The 16,174-nt window shown below is 45.1% G+C and overlaps 1 protein-coding gene across 11 annotated transcripts in view; it reads left to right on the forward strand.

The window, feature by feature from the left end:
* CNIH3 (cornichon family AMPA receptor auxiliary protein 3) overlaps positions 1-16,174 on the forward strand; it is a 372,243-nt gene that overhangs the window by 306,822 nt on the left and 49,247 nt on the right. For 10 of the 11 annotated variants that reach the window (XR_004059003.1, XR_004059002.1, XR_004059004.1 and 7 more), the window contains one exon: positions 2,791-2,838. The exons of the other annotated variant lie outside the window; for it this stretch is intronic. Coding sequence is in view for 3 of the 10 variants with exons in the window: in XM_030937096.1 (XP_030792956.1) it covers positions 2,791-2,838 (48 nt within the window). In the remaining 7 variants the exon portion in view is untranslated. The remainder of the gene's footprint in view (positions 1-2,790; positions 2,839-16,174) is intronic. 11 annotated transcript variants of the gene reach the window in all.

Consider the following 16,174-nt stretch of genomic DNA (forward strand, 5'->3'; position numbering starts at 1 on the left):
TACCATCTTAGCCTGGAATGTTTATGGCGTCATTCAGCAGGGACAAAGAGGTCTCTTATCCTCAGCTGCAGGCCCCATAAAGAAGGATATGCTTTTAGGGAGGTACCAAAATACCATATGGAAGAACCAGGATTCAGTGTCCCCTTCTATAAAGTAGAGAGTTATTACTGGATTTGTCGTTGTATTTTGAGTTTTTACTATGTGCTAGGAACTTTATATACATAATCTGTAATCCTCACAATAATGCTGCGAGACAAACATCATTAACCCAATTTATAAACCACTAAATAGACTCTTTTGTACAGGGATTTATAGGTCATGAGTGCTGGAGCTAGGACTTGAACCCAGGCTTACCTGTCTCCAAAGTCTGCCATCCTACCATCTACCCTGTGTTGCCTCTTTTAAGAGACCTGATTTTATAATATCTGAGGCCCGCTTTGGCATCAAATTTTTTGATTCCATGAAATAGAGCCGAACTCTTTCAAAGCAAATTTTGATGCAAGTTTAAAGAACCTGCAAGATCCACTTTAAAACTTACTGTATTTCATGAACTTATAACTATTAAAATCCATTTGTTTCCATCTACCAGCCTCACCATGCATCTGGGATAATTTGGATCTGCCATGCCTGAAAGGTTTCACTCTGGGTCTCATGTCTTTCTGCATGTTTTTGTGTTTGGCACCGACATTACATGCCTGGTCTGTCAGTATCTACCAGGTGCAGTGAGCAAGTCTAAGTCTGAGAGACCTTCATTTAGGAATGCCAGGGAAGACAAGAGCCTACTTTCCTTCCTTCTCATTGTTTGGGCTCAAATTAATAGGCAGCTCACTTAGAACACCCAAAGCTTTCTTGTCTGATTCCAGGGCAAATGCTAGGGAAGGAATTTGTCCTACCACTCAGTTCCATCATGCAGATTCCATGCTGGGTTGCAGGTGATTGGTGAAACCACAGAATATTTTTGTGGAACCCTTTCCATCTCACCATGGCAAAGAATAAGGAAATTTAGACAGAATAAAGAAAATCAGGACTAGTATAAGCTCTCCAGGGAGCTTCTGTGAAAGGCCAGTGCAGGAATAGAATTTGCACATAGTAGGTGCTCCATAGCTATTTGTCGATTAAACAGTGGGTGAATATTGAAGTGGTGGCATAGAAGTTAAATCTCAATTCACTTTTTTTACTCCTATTATTAAAGGCACATTTCTAATTAGTTAACTGATTAATTAAGGAGCCTGGGCCCTATGAAGTTCATGAACAGAATAAAGACTCTAGGTGCCCCATGGGGAAAACTCTTGTCTCGGATTGAAAACAAAAACAAAAACAAATAAAAACCCTAAATGAAAGACTGCTAGACACATTTTCCCAGTTCTTATGCTGTTACTCCCTGGCAGGAAGTTAAATGCTTCAGATGCCTCTTTTAACTCTTCTGTGAGCTCTTAGACCTCTATAGAGTCCCCAAAGCAGCATTTCAGGCTCAGGTGGCTTAAAAAAGCTACTTCACTGATTGGTGACTCCAGCTCTGGAAGGACTTGTGTGTCACAAATAATTACTGATCCATATGATACGTCTCTCAATGAGGGCATGAGGCCTATTTGGATTTAAGATGCCCTGAAGCTCCCAATATTGTTGGGCCCTATGGGATGGAAAGGAGGAGGAATGCTCTGTTTTACTCCTCGTTTCTCATGTTTTCCCTTCCTTTTACCAGCAGGGCATTCATTACTTTAAAGTAATGGTAGATGTTGTCCTTTAGTGGCTCTGGCTTGCTGGAAAAGGAGCTAGTGTGTGTCTTGTAGCATTCCGTTTCGTGTGTATGTGCACATAAGTATGTGTGCTTGCATGTGCACACGTGTGAGGAGGATTCAGTGTGTCTTTCTAGCCATGTGGACACTAATTTGTCCAGATGTGGGCTCCTTCCTCTGGGCTTACAGGATGCACAGGAATCACTATATTTACTGTATTTATGATTTAATTAGGGAAATGAAGTGTCCCAGCCACCTGTCCTTTCCAGATCCACGAGGAATCTCATTGCCATTCCATCTATGGCAACCAAATTGCCTCAGTAATGAAGCACCGGGAGACGCCACAGCTGTGTTCAGTGTGGCTTTGGAAATTGTTAAAGTCATTGAAGGAAAAGGGAGGCAATGGCATTTAGTGCATGATGTGGGCATCATCACCTGCCCAGCCACGGGCCATCATCTCATCTTCCCTTGGCAGTGAGCCAGGCCTTGATAGACTCGAACTTCTTAAAAAGCCTTAGCCTGGGGGCATCACTGGTGTCTAATTTAGTAGGGAGATTGCTTCTGCCAAGTAGACTCACTTTAGAAAACTGAAACCAGCAGGCAGATAACTTGTCTACCTTAGATACTAATGAGGGCACATACGCTCTTCGAGACCCAAGTGGGAAGGCCTCCTGGGAGAGCCGGCTGCACGCTTTAGGATGTTCTGTGAGTACGAGGTACCATTTGGCAGTTTGACCACCTTATGTGTACATGGAGGCTGAGAGAGACTTTGTAGATAGAAGAACAGAAATCCATGCTGGACTGAGAGGGAAGGTGAGCCCATGCTGTTTGCTGGGAGAGTTCTGTTAAGAGCAAATGACCATGACAAGGTACAGGGAAGAAAGTCAGAAACTCTTAGAAAAAGCCATTGGGTGGGAGCATGCTGGCCATGGGCCCATGAGGGCTCTCTGATGGGTTCTGCCTCCGCTTTTGGGGCTGATTACAGGGCCTTCTCATGCTGTTTTAGCAGAACCCCTAACCTCCCCTCTCGTTTCTTTCTTGTGCATCCTGATAGAGGGAACGGCTGAGGAACATCGAGCGCATCTGCTTCCTTCTGCGAAAGGTCAGTGTGGCAGCTTCATGCTGGAGGATAGAGGATCACATGGTGGTGGGTAGGCACACAGTGAAAGAGGCTGGTGAGGCTCAGTGCCTGCTCCAGTCCTGTCCACCAGGAAGGCAAATGGTGGCAGGGAAAGGGGGAGGTGGGAGCAAGTGATCAGTTCTTTGGAAACCTCCAGAGACAAGAGGAGCTAATTAAAGGAGGTGGCCATCAATTAAAGTGTCAGGACAGCACTGGATATTTGCGAGTGCCCTCTGATTGGAGTTGGACGCTCTTTATCTTTGCATGATGATGGATGGCATTTCCAGTTGCTATTACCACAGAGCTTTTGTTCCTGTCTGGGGCTGGGCTCAGGAACACTCGCTGCCGACCTTGGGATGCTGGGTTTCCTTTGAGGTTGCAGCCTGTCACTCAGCTTTGCAATTTGATTGTCAGCATCACTGGGAATGCTGAATGGGTGGGATGAGGGGGTGTTATTAAAGGCAGAGTCATATCATTCAGAGAGTTGCTCTGAATGGATGGGTAGTACATTACAGCTTCCCCAGACTCATTCAGGAAGCACATGTGGGCACACATAGTTCAAGCTTGGTATTTAGCATAGCTCTGTGCCATAGCTGGGGGCCCCTGTGTCTCTTTCCCAGGAAAGTGTGTGCTTTTTGCAGCAAAATATGGAGAACGGCAACTTGCCGGTAAAATAACCAAAGGACATCCCTAACCTCTGTACAGAGTGGATGAACTACAGGCCATAAGAAAGCCACCTGTCAGCCCAAAAGGAGTTTTTGAGCCTTGTATGAATAGGACAGAAATAAAATGTTATGCCAACATTGATAGAAGGGGAAAATACTTTGCAAGGTTTTAAAGGTTTTTTTCTGTATTTTAGTAATGATACCTTTCATTGAGAGAGAGCTTAAAGAAACAGCCAATTATTTTTCTAACTAATTACTTGTCCTTTAGTATCTTCTAAGAGAGTCAGTGCATTAGAATCCCATATCTTGTATGATACGGCAGGGAAATATGCTTGGATAAAACCTATATATGAAAATATTTGTGATCCAAGGAATAAAGAATGATTAGGAAAATAACAATATCAATCCATAAATTTATAAATTATTTTTCCAGATAATATCTTGGATACCCATAACCTGCTCCAGCTGGCACTTCTATAGTCTCTGGTTTGTTCTTTAAGACTTGACAGCTAAGTGACATAGAATGGATCAAGACAAAATCAAAGTTTTGCCTTTCAGACTCCAAGTTGCCCCTTTTTCTCCCATCCTGAATATATTGTCCTGTATTCTCTGACAGAACAATGTTCCATATCCATCACCTTTTAGCCTTGCTTATTCTTTTATACTGCTTGACCACTGACTCCGGCCAGGTAGCAGGCAATGGCCAGGTCCTGTGGCCCACAGACTTGCAGCCCTGGACCTTTTAAAGGTCAGAGCCAAGGGTATGAAAGTAAGCACACTATGCAAGAATTAGTGTTACTTTTTGCAAATTTGCATATTGTTTGCATAAGTTTCTTTAAACAATAAACTGAGGCATTTTACTCCAAGAAACTCTGTACTCTACCTTTTCCTGCCTTTTGCCCCTTTCATTTGTACATGCTCCTTTCTCCTATGCCGCTGCCTCTGCTGCAGCTTCTGGGAGGTCAAGTGCAGTTGTTGTTCATGGCCATGGAAAATACCAGGGAGAAAAGGTAGACATCAGAGGACATGAGACGGTGACTTCAAGACTTTAGGTGTTGTGACTGCGTGATCACACCTTCTGCAGCCTGACAGTTTTCTTGCTCACACGGGGAGTGGCACTGGAGTGGCCAGTACCTCTGCACTAACTCAACGCAGAAATAAGCCGTGTACCTACAACTTTATTTATTTATTTGAGACAGGGTCTTGCTCTGCCACCCAGGCTGGAGCACAGGGGTGCAATCATAACTCACTGCAGCCTTGAATTCCTGGGCTCAAGTGACTTTCCCACCTTGGCCTCCTGAGTAGCTGGAACTGCAGGCATGCACCACCATGCCTGGCTGACTTTTTTATTTTTTGTAGAGATTGGTTCTTCCTTTGTTGTCCAGGCTGGTCTCAAACTCCTGGCTTCAAGTGATCCTCCCATCTTGGCCTCTCGAAATGACAAATTACAGGGATGAGCCACCATGCCCAGCCCAGCTTGCTTGCTTTCTTTGTGGAATCTCCCTCCTCCTCCAGTCCTCTTGCCCTAAGCACATCTACTTTTAACAACTGGTTGTTAGTTCTTCTGTGTGCCCTGGATACCTGAGGTTGTTTTCAGTGATGTCGTCATTGTTACAGGACCACCAGCTTCATACCAGGACCACCAGCTTTGCACCCTTGCACAGTAACAGACCAATACACTGAGACGATGGGAGTTGCAGCAGAGAAAGAGCTTAATAATTGTATGGCAGCCAAATGAGGCACCAGGGAGTCTCAAATCCCCCTCCTCCAGAAGTTTTGGGCTGGGGTTTTAGAGGGAATTTTGGTGGGTAGTGGGCTGAAGAACAGGGGGTTGCTGATTGATTAGGGCATGGGAGATGAAATCACAAGAAAGGAGAAACTTCATTCTTGTCCTAAGTTAGTTCCTTGGAGGGAGTCCACAGATGGCTGGTGTCAGTGGGCCTGATGGAATCAGGATCTAGAAAATATCTCAAATGGGAAACTTGAGGTTTTTGAATGTTAAAGATGTTGTGTATAGATGTTAGGACCTTGTGACAGAGGCAATGGGACTTTCAAGCAGTATGCGGCTATAAGGAGGTGGGCTGCAGGGCAAGCTGGTTAATGCTTAGTCATGCTTCTGTTTAAAGCTTATGCTTTTGTTAAAAGTCGAGCAATTTTGTTTTATTAATTTAATGAGGATCATTTCAACATAATTTCTTTCTGAATGTAATTTCAAATTATAGGTGCTTCTGTCTGTCTGGCCCTTGAGGTCTGGCTGTAGCTCATGTGTTATTTAGCTTAAGTTGGTAACACTATTCTCCCAAAGGCATTTAGGTCCTAGGCATGCAGGTCTGTCTTCTCTCACTGGAATGCCAGTTCTGGATGGTCAGCAATTTTGTTTCATTCACCATCATAGGTTGTGACATAGAATGTAGAGCAACGCATAGCCCATTGAAGGTGCTTAGCGAGTATTTACTAAGTAAGTGAATGAATGCCAACTTTCTGGCACTTCTGTCATCTAAATCCTTCTTCTTGGAAACACTGGCTTAGTCAATAATCTTTCCATTTCTTCATTTCAGTACTGTCCATGACATAGTACAAAATTTACATATTTTACTACATTTATTCCTTATATAAGATTTATAGGCCAGGCATGGTGGCTCACACCTGTAATCCCAGCACTTTGGGAGGCCGAGGTGGGCAGATCACCTGAGGTCAGTGACCAGCCTGGCCAACATGGTGAAACCCCCACAAATTAGCTGGGCATGGTGCTGTGCGCCTGTAATCCCAGCTACTCGGGAGGCTAAGGCAGGAGAATTGCTTGAACCCAGGAGATGGAGGTTGCAGTGAGCCGAGATTGCGCCATTGCACTCCAGCCTGGGCAACAACAGTGAGACTGTCTCTCAAAAAAAAAAAAAAAAAAGATTTGTATTTAAAAATTGAAATTAACTCAACATTACATTCATTACTGACACAGGAGATCTCCGACCTACAGTGTCTTCTGTCTGATTTTCTTCCATAATGCTTATACCCTCTGCCCCCTTGTAGTCTGTATTTCAACCATCCTAATATCTGCTCTCAGCCAATTCTGGGACCTTTATATTTGGAAGGTTTTGGTGAAGTGTGCAAACTTCTACTGCTTCCAAATCCTGCCTCTCTCCTTATTATCCTTGTAACTCACAGTGTGTGCCTCAGTGTGACTGTAAACTAGGGGTGAAAATAACAGGACCATACTCATACAGGTGTGTGAGAATTAAATGAGATAATATGGTACATCTGGCTCATAAGTGTACAATGCATATTAAATGTTATTATTATCATCCTGACCCTTAGATTCTACCTAAAACCCTTTATAACATCACTAAGCACACACTTGGCTAGCCGAGATAATCCTTGGCTGGTTGCACCCGCTCTTAGCATCCCCTCCCGTTTTCTTAGGTAAGTGCCATTTGGTGTTTGAGCAGCATCACAAGGTGGGCCGGCCTAGGCCTCCTCCCTCCTGTCTCTCTCATTTCGAATGGGCTTCTGAGTTCTGATTTCCAAGCTGTGAGCATGTGTTGGGGATGGCGGGGAGGGTTAATGGGTCTAGTTAGCAGCACCACCTTCTGGGAACTGCACCTTCCAAGAATTTCTTGGAACTAGCCTCCTAAACACCCTAGAATGTGATGCATCTCAGCAGCTGATTGTTGTTAAACCACCTCCTCAGCTTTCTTGGGAGAAAGGAAGGGATTTTCAAAGTGGATCCATTTTTAGCTCCGTAATTATCAGAAAATGTGTTCTTTGGGTAATTGTCTGAACTGCAGGATTCTTGTGTTGACTTGTGCTCATGATTCATTTTTCTTGTGGCAAGAGCCACTTGCCTCTTGAGCAACTCTCCCCACCAGAGCACATCATAAGCTCTGTGGGGCCCCTACAAAGTGCAGGTTTGGGAGCAGGAAGCATCCTGGAAGGCAGAAGTTGGTGTGATTGCTGCTTTCGGGTATATAAAGGATTCTCATGGGGAGGAGGCTGACTTCTGTTGCATCTGCAAGTTTAGTGAGTGGTTGGAAGAGATTATCTTAAATGTGAGCCCAAATGATTGGTATGAGAATAAGGAGAAACGTGCTTCATCAGTGGTAGTCATCAAACTTTGGGACCGGTTGTGAAATGTTCACATCCCTTAGACCAAGTTACGTTTTTTTATTTTTATTTTTCATTTTTTGAGACAGAGTCTCACTTTGTCGTCCAGGTGAAGTACAGTGGCACGATCTCGGTTCACTGCAACCTCTGCCTCCCAGGTTCATGTGATTCTCCTGCCTCGGCCTCCTGAATACCTGGGACTACAGGCATGTGCCACCACACCCGGCTGATTTTTGTGTTTTTAGTAGGGATGAGGTTACACTATGTTGGCCAGGCTGGTCTCAAACTCCTGACCTCAGGTGATCCACCCACCTCGGCCTCCCAAAGTGCTGGGATTACAGGAGTGAGCAACCGCACCCAGGCCCTTAGATCAAATTAGACAAGTTTGTGCCTGAGATGATTTTGAGTTAGACTGAGCCTGCCTAATGACAGGGGCATTTAGTTGTATAGTTTGGGATGTCCCTTCTGGCTTGACAATTCTGTGATTCTCCAGTTCATGTCCCAGTTTCCCCAAGAATTTGTCTGTTCCCACTGCAGGTTTTCCCTGACATTTATGGATGTAAAAAGCTGTAGCGGGGGGATTATTTTCATTCTCTCATTGGGCATTCTCATCACCACATGGAGGAGAAGGGTATGTGGGTAGGATTTGGGGGTGAGTGGGCCGTTGAGTTCACTGGGGAGCCTGGTGGGAAGGGGCAGGTGCTCCAGGTTTAGTACTGGAAATGCAGTGGTGATATGACCATAGGTGTTCCCACTAATGGGCACCTGTGTCTGTTCCTTGTTAAAGCTTCCCAGAGCCACAGCTCTGTCTTACAGAGGAGTTATGATGTGAAGTGAGGCTGCCAGTAGCAGCCTGAACCCACTGCAGAAATTCCATGATGTGGTTCTGAAAGCAGGGGTTGGAGGAGATGGGGAGTGGATATGACACTTTCGCAGTGAAAAGTCAGTCTTGTTAAATGAGGAGATTGCATTATTATTAATGCTTCCTTACCCTCCCCTCTCTCCAGGACTGTCTACATAATTGGCAGGGCCTCGTGAAAAATGGCAATGTGAGGCTCCATGTCGGAAACTGATGCCCAACATTCAACCAAAGGTGGGGCTCTTCCCAGCACAGGGCCTTGTGCAGCTGCACAGGTCACAGGTCCCTGAAGCAACTGAGCCTGGTCTCCGTGACCTTTGCATTATGATTTTGCTGTTCTTCCTCCTATAAGCCGAGTGTATTTCCTCTCCCCACTGATACTTGGCTCTGTCGGGTGACAGGATTTGTCCACTGCAACGTAGGCAGGCGTGGGAGTGTGTGTCAAGGCTGTGAGAGTCATTGGATATTTCTGTTCTCCCTTCTGAAATTCTGTCATTGGCAAGACCAATCCACTAGTTCAAGGAGGATGAGAGGCATGGGGAACCTACCTGAGCCCACCTGTACCTCAATGCCAAGCCTGCTAGAGCCAGTGACTGCCAACCATCCTTTAGATGTGTGAGCAAGTATAAATGGTTATTGTTTTAAGGCACTGTATTTTGGAATGATTTGTTACATAACATTCTTATGGCAACATTCCTGACATGCGTGGATGTAAAAAGCTGTAGTGGATGGATTCTTTTCATTCTCTCATTGGGCAGAGTATCTTAGCTCCTGGTATCTCATTGATACCATAAACATGTGGCACTTCTATAAGGGGAAAACTTTTTTCTTAAAGTGATGTTATTCTTTGCCAGAGTTTAGCCATTTGTTCACTCTACAAATTTACACATAGATGGTTCAAGCTTTGTTCAAATCTCTTTGTCCTAAGTGGAGGCTACTAAGTACATTTATAAACCAGAACTTAGGGAAAGACCTATGTTGCTTTGGTGCACAGTATTTGTCATGTGCTAACAACCAGGAAGGGCTGGGTGCAGTGGCTCTTGCCTGTAATCCCAGCACTTTGGGAGTCAGGAGGATTGCTTGAGCCCAGGAGGTTGTGATCAGTGTGGGTAACATAGTGAGACCCCTATCTCTACAAAAAATAAATAAATAAAAATAAAATAAAATTAGCCAGGCATGGTGGTGCATACCTGTAGTCCCAGCTGCTCAGGAGGGGGAGGGGGAGGTGGGAGGGTCACTTGAGTCCAGGAGGTTCAGACTGCAGTGAGCCAAGGTCATACCACTGCACTCCAGCCTGGGTCAGTGTGAGACCCTGTCTCTAAAAACAACAACTGGGAGGAATGGAGAAGATATTGCCTTTTTCCCCCCCTAATTACTGCACTCCTCGCCACAAGGGATTGATTGGATTTCAGTTCTTTTTAGCTGTCAATATGGTTCTTCCTACAGGGCTCTGGAGGGAATGGCATATTTTAATTGAGGGACATGATACAGTGGAAAGGGACACATAAACTCAGAGGCAGTTGTGTGGAGTGCCTTAGAGAGACCATCGTTGACGTGGAAGTTTTCCAGATCAGAATTCTCCGTTTCTTGGGGGGATTTCTGAAGCATGGAAATAGTGATGCCAACTACTCTATGCCTTTAAAAGTATTAACTCCTTTAATCTCACAACAACCCTATCAAGTAGTCATCATTAAAAGTCACACTTAACAGAAAAGGAAATTGAGGCTTAGAGAGATTAAGTATATATCTGAGAGTCTCCTGTTTCTTAAGTGGTAGAGCTGCGATTTGAAGGCAAGCCCATGTGACCAGAGTCCACATTTCTAATCACCACATTATAGGGGAGATTGTTGCTTCTTTTCAAAACATGCTGCTTAAGGACCACCGCTACAGTAACATAGCTCAGCTATTTTAAAGGGAAGCTATGGATACTGAAACCACATAGTGCCTCAGAGAGCCTGTAAGATGCTTGGCTCACTGTCAATGGGTCCGAGTGGATTCTTTTAAGGCTCTTTTTCTAATTTCATTTAACTTCTTTGTAGGGTAGTTCACCCCTGGAGGGAATATTTGAAGAAAAGTAAAAATATCCTGGAACAAAAGTTGTAACTAGTTCAGAAACCCATGTCTCATGCATAATTTATTTTCAGACACTTTCCGTGGCAAACTCCTTGTTAGTCAGAGGGAAAGAAGGAACATTTTCCTTGATGTGTAAACAGTGGTGCTGTCATGGGGCTGCTGAACCAGAAGTTGGAGGGGACATGTCCTCACCTCACTCCTCCCGTAGGGCCGCAGCAGGCAAACTGAAGGAATTTACAAACAAATCCCTAACACATGGGCACTGGCTTTTCACTGGGGATCTGGGAAGCTGGTTGGCCCTATCCTTGTTAGTTCTCTGTTGTCCTGATAATAAGATATCGAACCAGTTGACAGCAAACACCATTTATTTCTCATGAGTCCATGGGTCATGTGGTCAGTTCTGTTGATCTTGGCTGCACTTGGGCACAGGGGATGTTCTTCTGGTCTTGGCTGGAGCTCATTCTTGTATCTGGTGGGCAACGGGCCATTAGCTCATCTCAGTCAGCCTCAGCCACATCTCATCCTCCAGTGACCACCTGAGGCTTGTTCTCCTGGTGTCATAGAGAAACAAGAGAAGACGTGGAAATGCGCAAGCACCTTTTCAAGCTTTGGTCAGCGTGGAGGCACTACAAAGTTAAGGGCAAAGGATGTGGATATTCTTCAGTGAGACCTTGCTGCCTTGATTGTGAAAATTCCCATGCTAGGATCATATCAGGAAGTAGCAAATGTTAGAGTCTGCTGGTCTCCAGTATTCGTCATTAATGGAACTGATGGTTTCTAAATTTTTTTGCATATCAAGAGCACCTCTGGAGATGTTTCAACATATATCTGCTTAAGAATCACTTCCAGAAGTTCTGCTCTGGGAGTTCTTGGGAGGGTCCAGTCGTCTGTATTTTGAAAATGCCCCGTGGAGGGGCCACGGTAGAGAAACACTGTGGGAAATATTTGGTGACTTGAGTATTTAGTAGATGTTCTGGTGATTCCTAAGCAATGCCAGGATGGCTCCCCAGGGTCTGGAGAACTGGATCTGTGGAGGAGGAGAGGGGAGGGAGAAGAGCTTCCACCCAGAGAAGTTGACAGCAGACAGATGTTACAAGCTGCCAGCTCCTTTGCAAACAGCCCAGGATGACCTGAGCCCTGGACTTGAGGAGCATTTCCACAACTTGCCATGTCCTAGCTGTGTGTGGAGAGAACACCTTCCTCGCCTGAGACACAACAGAAGGTTGCTTTTGAGATAAATGTGGGGCCGTCACAACCAGTTTCAAAAAGTAAAGAAGTCCAGCAGCCCTCATGGCAGCAGGAGGAGAAACCCTAAAATCATCAGAGACCTTAGGATGCGTCATTGAGAGGGTCCCTAAACCTGGCTGTGCCTCACATTGAATCTGGATTGATGATTAAACATACGACTCTGAAAGGCAGGTTCCTATCCACCCAGGATAGTTAGTTTTATCTGTCACCGTGGCTAGGTCATGGTGCCCAGATATGTGATCTAACATTGTTCTGGTTGTTTCTGTGAGGGTGTGTTTTTTGGATGAGATTAACATTTAAATCAGACTTTCATTATATGAAAAAGATACATGCACACGTGTTTATAGCAGCATAATTTGTAATTACAGAATTATGGAACCAACCTAAATGCCCATCAGCCAATGAATGGAAAGAAAATGTGGCATGTATGCACCATGGAAAACTACTCAGCCATGAAACGGAATGAAATAATGGCCTTTGCGGCAACTTGGCTGGAACTGGAGGCCATTATTCTAAGTGAAGAAACTCGGGAATGGAAATCCAAATATCATATGTTCTCACTTATAAGTGAGAGCTAAGCTATGAGGATGCAAAGACATAAAAATGATATAATGGGCTTTGGGGATTTTGGGGAAAGGATGGGAGGGGTGAGGGATAAGAGACTACACATGGGGTACAGTGTACCCTGCTCAGGTGATGGTGCACCAAAATCTCAGAAATCACCACTAAAGAACTTATCCATGTAACCAAACGCCATCTGTTCCCCCAAAACTATTGACATAAAATTAAAGAAATAAATTGGACTTTGAGTAAAGCACATTATCATCCCTTCTGTGGGTGGGCCTCACTCAATCAGTTGAAGGCCTTACTAGAGCAGAAAGACCCAGCTCTCCTGAGCAAGAGGGGATTTGGCCAGCAGTCGACTTTCAGACCTCAACGGCAGCATTGACTTCCCTGGGTCTCCGGCCTGCCAGCCCACTCTACAGATTTTGAACTTACCAAATCTCTACAGTTGCATGAGCCTATTCCTTAAAATCTCTCTCTCTCTCTCTCTCTCTCTCTCTCTAAACACACACATACACACACACACGTGCACACACACACACATACACACACCCTATTGCTTCTGTTTTCCTGGAGAGCCCTAACTAATGCACTCCCCTCAATTCTGGTAAGTTCAGGTTCAGTAGGTTTACAGAGAGGCCTGGAACTGCTGTGAGCCGAACCTTCATAGCAACCTTGTGAGTTGGGTGAAATTATCTGCTCACCAGATGGTTAGTACCTTGTTCAAGGTCACCCAGCTCATAGGTCTGGTCCCTGAGTCCATGTTCACAGTCTTCAACCCTTGCTGCTTCCAATTCCTCACATTCATAGGAGTCAGTTATTTTCCATAACTTTACAGAGCTTGTTACCACTACCCTAGAGGCCAGTCTCTGCAGGGCCAGCGAAAAGAATGATGATCGCTCAGGCTCTCCTGTAGTCTCCACAGACCATGTGGACCAGATGAAAGTCGGCTGGTCCCCTTACTGCATTCATCGGCAGAGGCAGAGCAGATTCTCACAGCCTGACCTTCTCAGCAATAAAGATTTATGGACTCTGGGGAGTTTTGCTATGAGAAGTCAGCAAATCATTGATTGTTCTGACAGAAACAATTTGGGTTTTCATAATATCCTTCTCCTCTCATTAACGTAACAAGGAACTCTGGGATTGTAGGATGTGCAAGAGTCAGGAAAGCGAATTGGGATATGGGTTTGGGGCTGTGAGTAACAGAGACCCACTATAACGTGACTGAAACACGATGGGGCTCACTCGACCTTGGGAGGCCTGTCCAGTCTGGCACGGGGTGGGTGGGACTCGGCCTCACAAAGCTGTCTAGAGACCCAGGCTCCTCCCATCTTTGGAGCTCTGTCATTTTTAGGGAATTTCCTTGTCCATGTGGACCATGAGGACGTCACATCATGACCTTCTTTCAAGTAGCAGAATGGAGGAGGCAAGAGGAAAAGGGTCATTTCCTTGAAGAAAGTGACCCAGAAGTCACACACACCACTTCCCCTTAACTCTTTGGCCAGATCTTAGGCAAATGGCAGAATCTAGTCTTGATTCTGTGGGGCTATGTGCTCAGCTCAGCATCAGGGATTTTATTCCAGAGAAATGGGAGTGAGGACATTGGAGGACAGCTGCAGATCTCTGTGTCACGAGGTATGTCAGTCAGCGGAGCAACCTGTGCAGGACATGCAGCCTTGATGTGCACTCTGGAAAACTAAGGGCAGGAATGTGAGGTGGGAGAGGAGCAAGAAGAGGTGTCACAGGTTGAATGATATTAAATGGATCCTGGAGGAGGCTGGGCATGGTGTGGGTTGTGGGGAGCTCAGAAGTGCTGGGTGTTGGCTTTATGGAACAACTCAATAGGTACCAATCTGAATTTATTCATTCATTCAACTGGAATTCATTTAGCACCTACCATGTACACAGTCGGTTGTTATGTGCTGTAATTGTGGGGGTGTGTGTAGTGTGTCAGTTGTGAAGACATGCTCAGTACAGCTAAAAGAAATCTTGCTTTTTCTCTGCATTCCTGTCTAGAGTCCCTCAAAGCCCTGATCACCTAAAACCTTATATGGTAGTTGCCTGTACATGTATCTTACACAGTTGTATTCTTGAAGACAAGGCTCCTGTCCTTCTGGTTTCTGCAACTGCTACATTACTTAGCATGCGGTCAGATTCATGTTAGCTAGCAGCAAGGATTGGTTCACATGAGACTGGCAACCACAAATACCATGGGCTATGATTTTCATAATGTGTGAGCCGGAATTCTCACTGCTGAGCATGGGATAAAGGCATGTGGAGAAGACCAGAGAAAGTCCATGACAGGTGTGACGTGCTTGTCACATCAGAGCACCCTCAGTGCCCAGTGGGTGAGCATTGTAATGGACATAGTTAGAGCGCTGGTTTTTGACTTTGGCTGTACACTGAAATTGCTGGCGGAGGTTAAAACATCCTGTTGCCTGGGTCCCACCCCCCGGAATTTCTGAAGTGCAGCTTGGCACTTGTTTTTTTAACAGCTCTCCAGATGATTCTAATGTGTAGCCAAGCTGAGGATCACTGAGTGGGAGAATAGTGCAGGTGGGGAGGCATTTTCACTTTCCCTGTTCTTGAGGGTATGATTTAGAGAACCATAATTTTCCAAATGGTTGCAGAGTAAAAGCAATAATTTGCCGACAGGTGCCCAAGTGGACTGAAGGAGTTACTTGGCAAATTCCAGAGAGATGGTCAGCCCAGCGGGATGACTCATTGCAAGTAATCCACGAGCCACGTGTTTTTCATGGTGGGAACTCTGCTTCCAGATGCTTCATTTTCCAGAATGTGATGAGAAGTAAAGATTCTGGTTTTCAGCCCCCAGAATGCTCATCCTTCCAGCCACTCATTTTTGCCCTTTTCCAAATTGCTGAAGAAGCAAGAAACATTTCTGGGTCCTGTTTCTGGGCCACAAAATGGGCCAATCTTACAAATCCTAATAGCCTCTTATTCTCGGTAGCATCCAGTCTCTGCCTCTCACTCTTTCCAACTCCTACGGCCCCTCTCTAAAGGTAAAACCGTGCCAGCCTGTACCTAGGTGGGGACAATAAGAGAGAATTCCTCTGAGCTCCCAGCTTGTGCTGAATTAATTCGCATGCTCCAGACATATCTTCTCCCCACGGAAAAGCTGCGTTGCCAAGTTATCATGCTGGCTCCATTTGTAACTTCTATGGGACTTGTTATTCCTTAAGCAATTTGGGGCATTGGTCCTCCTCCAGAACTGAGTTTCACTGGCTCTGATTTCTAAGCTGTCTCTGTGGCACAGACAATTACACAACTCATGGAGTTTTGTTTCATTAGGATAAGACCCGGCAGTAGACAAGAAAATGCACTGAATAAGTTAAATGTGCTATACAAATGCAAAGTGCCATTATTATAAAGGGATAGAAAAGCCATCCTGTTTCCTTTCTGTATCAGCCAAATGGTCAAAGCAGTGATGAGATTCTGGAGGACAATGATCACCGATTATAGCACAAGGAGGTAGGCGGGGAACACGCAGCAAGAACAGCTCTGCTATTGTGGCCTTTCAGAGGTGACATCACTGCTGTTACCACTCAGCACACCAGTATAAGGTAGCACCAGTGCCACTGGTGTCCTGGTGGGAACCAAATAAAGGAGCCACTCAGGCAGGATGTACTGATAAATGACGAACTATATGTCTTCTGAGAGAAACTGTAGAATTCTCTGTGTGAGCTAGACTTTAATACATGCTGTTGGGCACTTCACATATTTTTTGATAGTGGTGATACCAATTGCCAATGTTGGGTCATTCTGAGTTATTGATAATGTATTTCAAGCACAT

Source organism: Rhinopithecus roxellana, chromosome 8 (genome assembly GCF_007565055.1).
Source record: "Rhinopithecus roxellana isolate Shanxi Qingling chromosome 8, ASM756505v1, whole genome shotgun sequence".
In the NCBI taxonomy this organism is placed as follows: Eukaryota; Metazoa; Chordata; class Mammalia; order Primates; family Cercopithecidae; genus Rhinopithecus; species Rhinopithecus roxellana.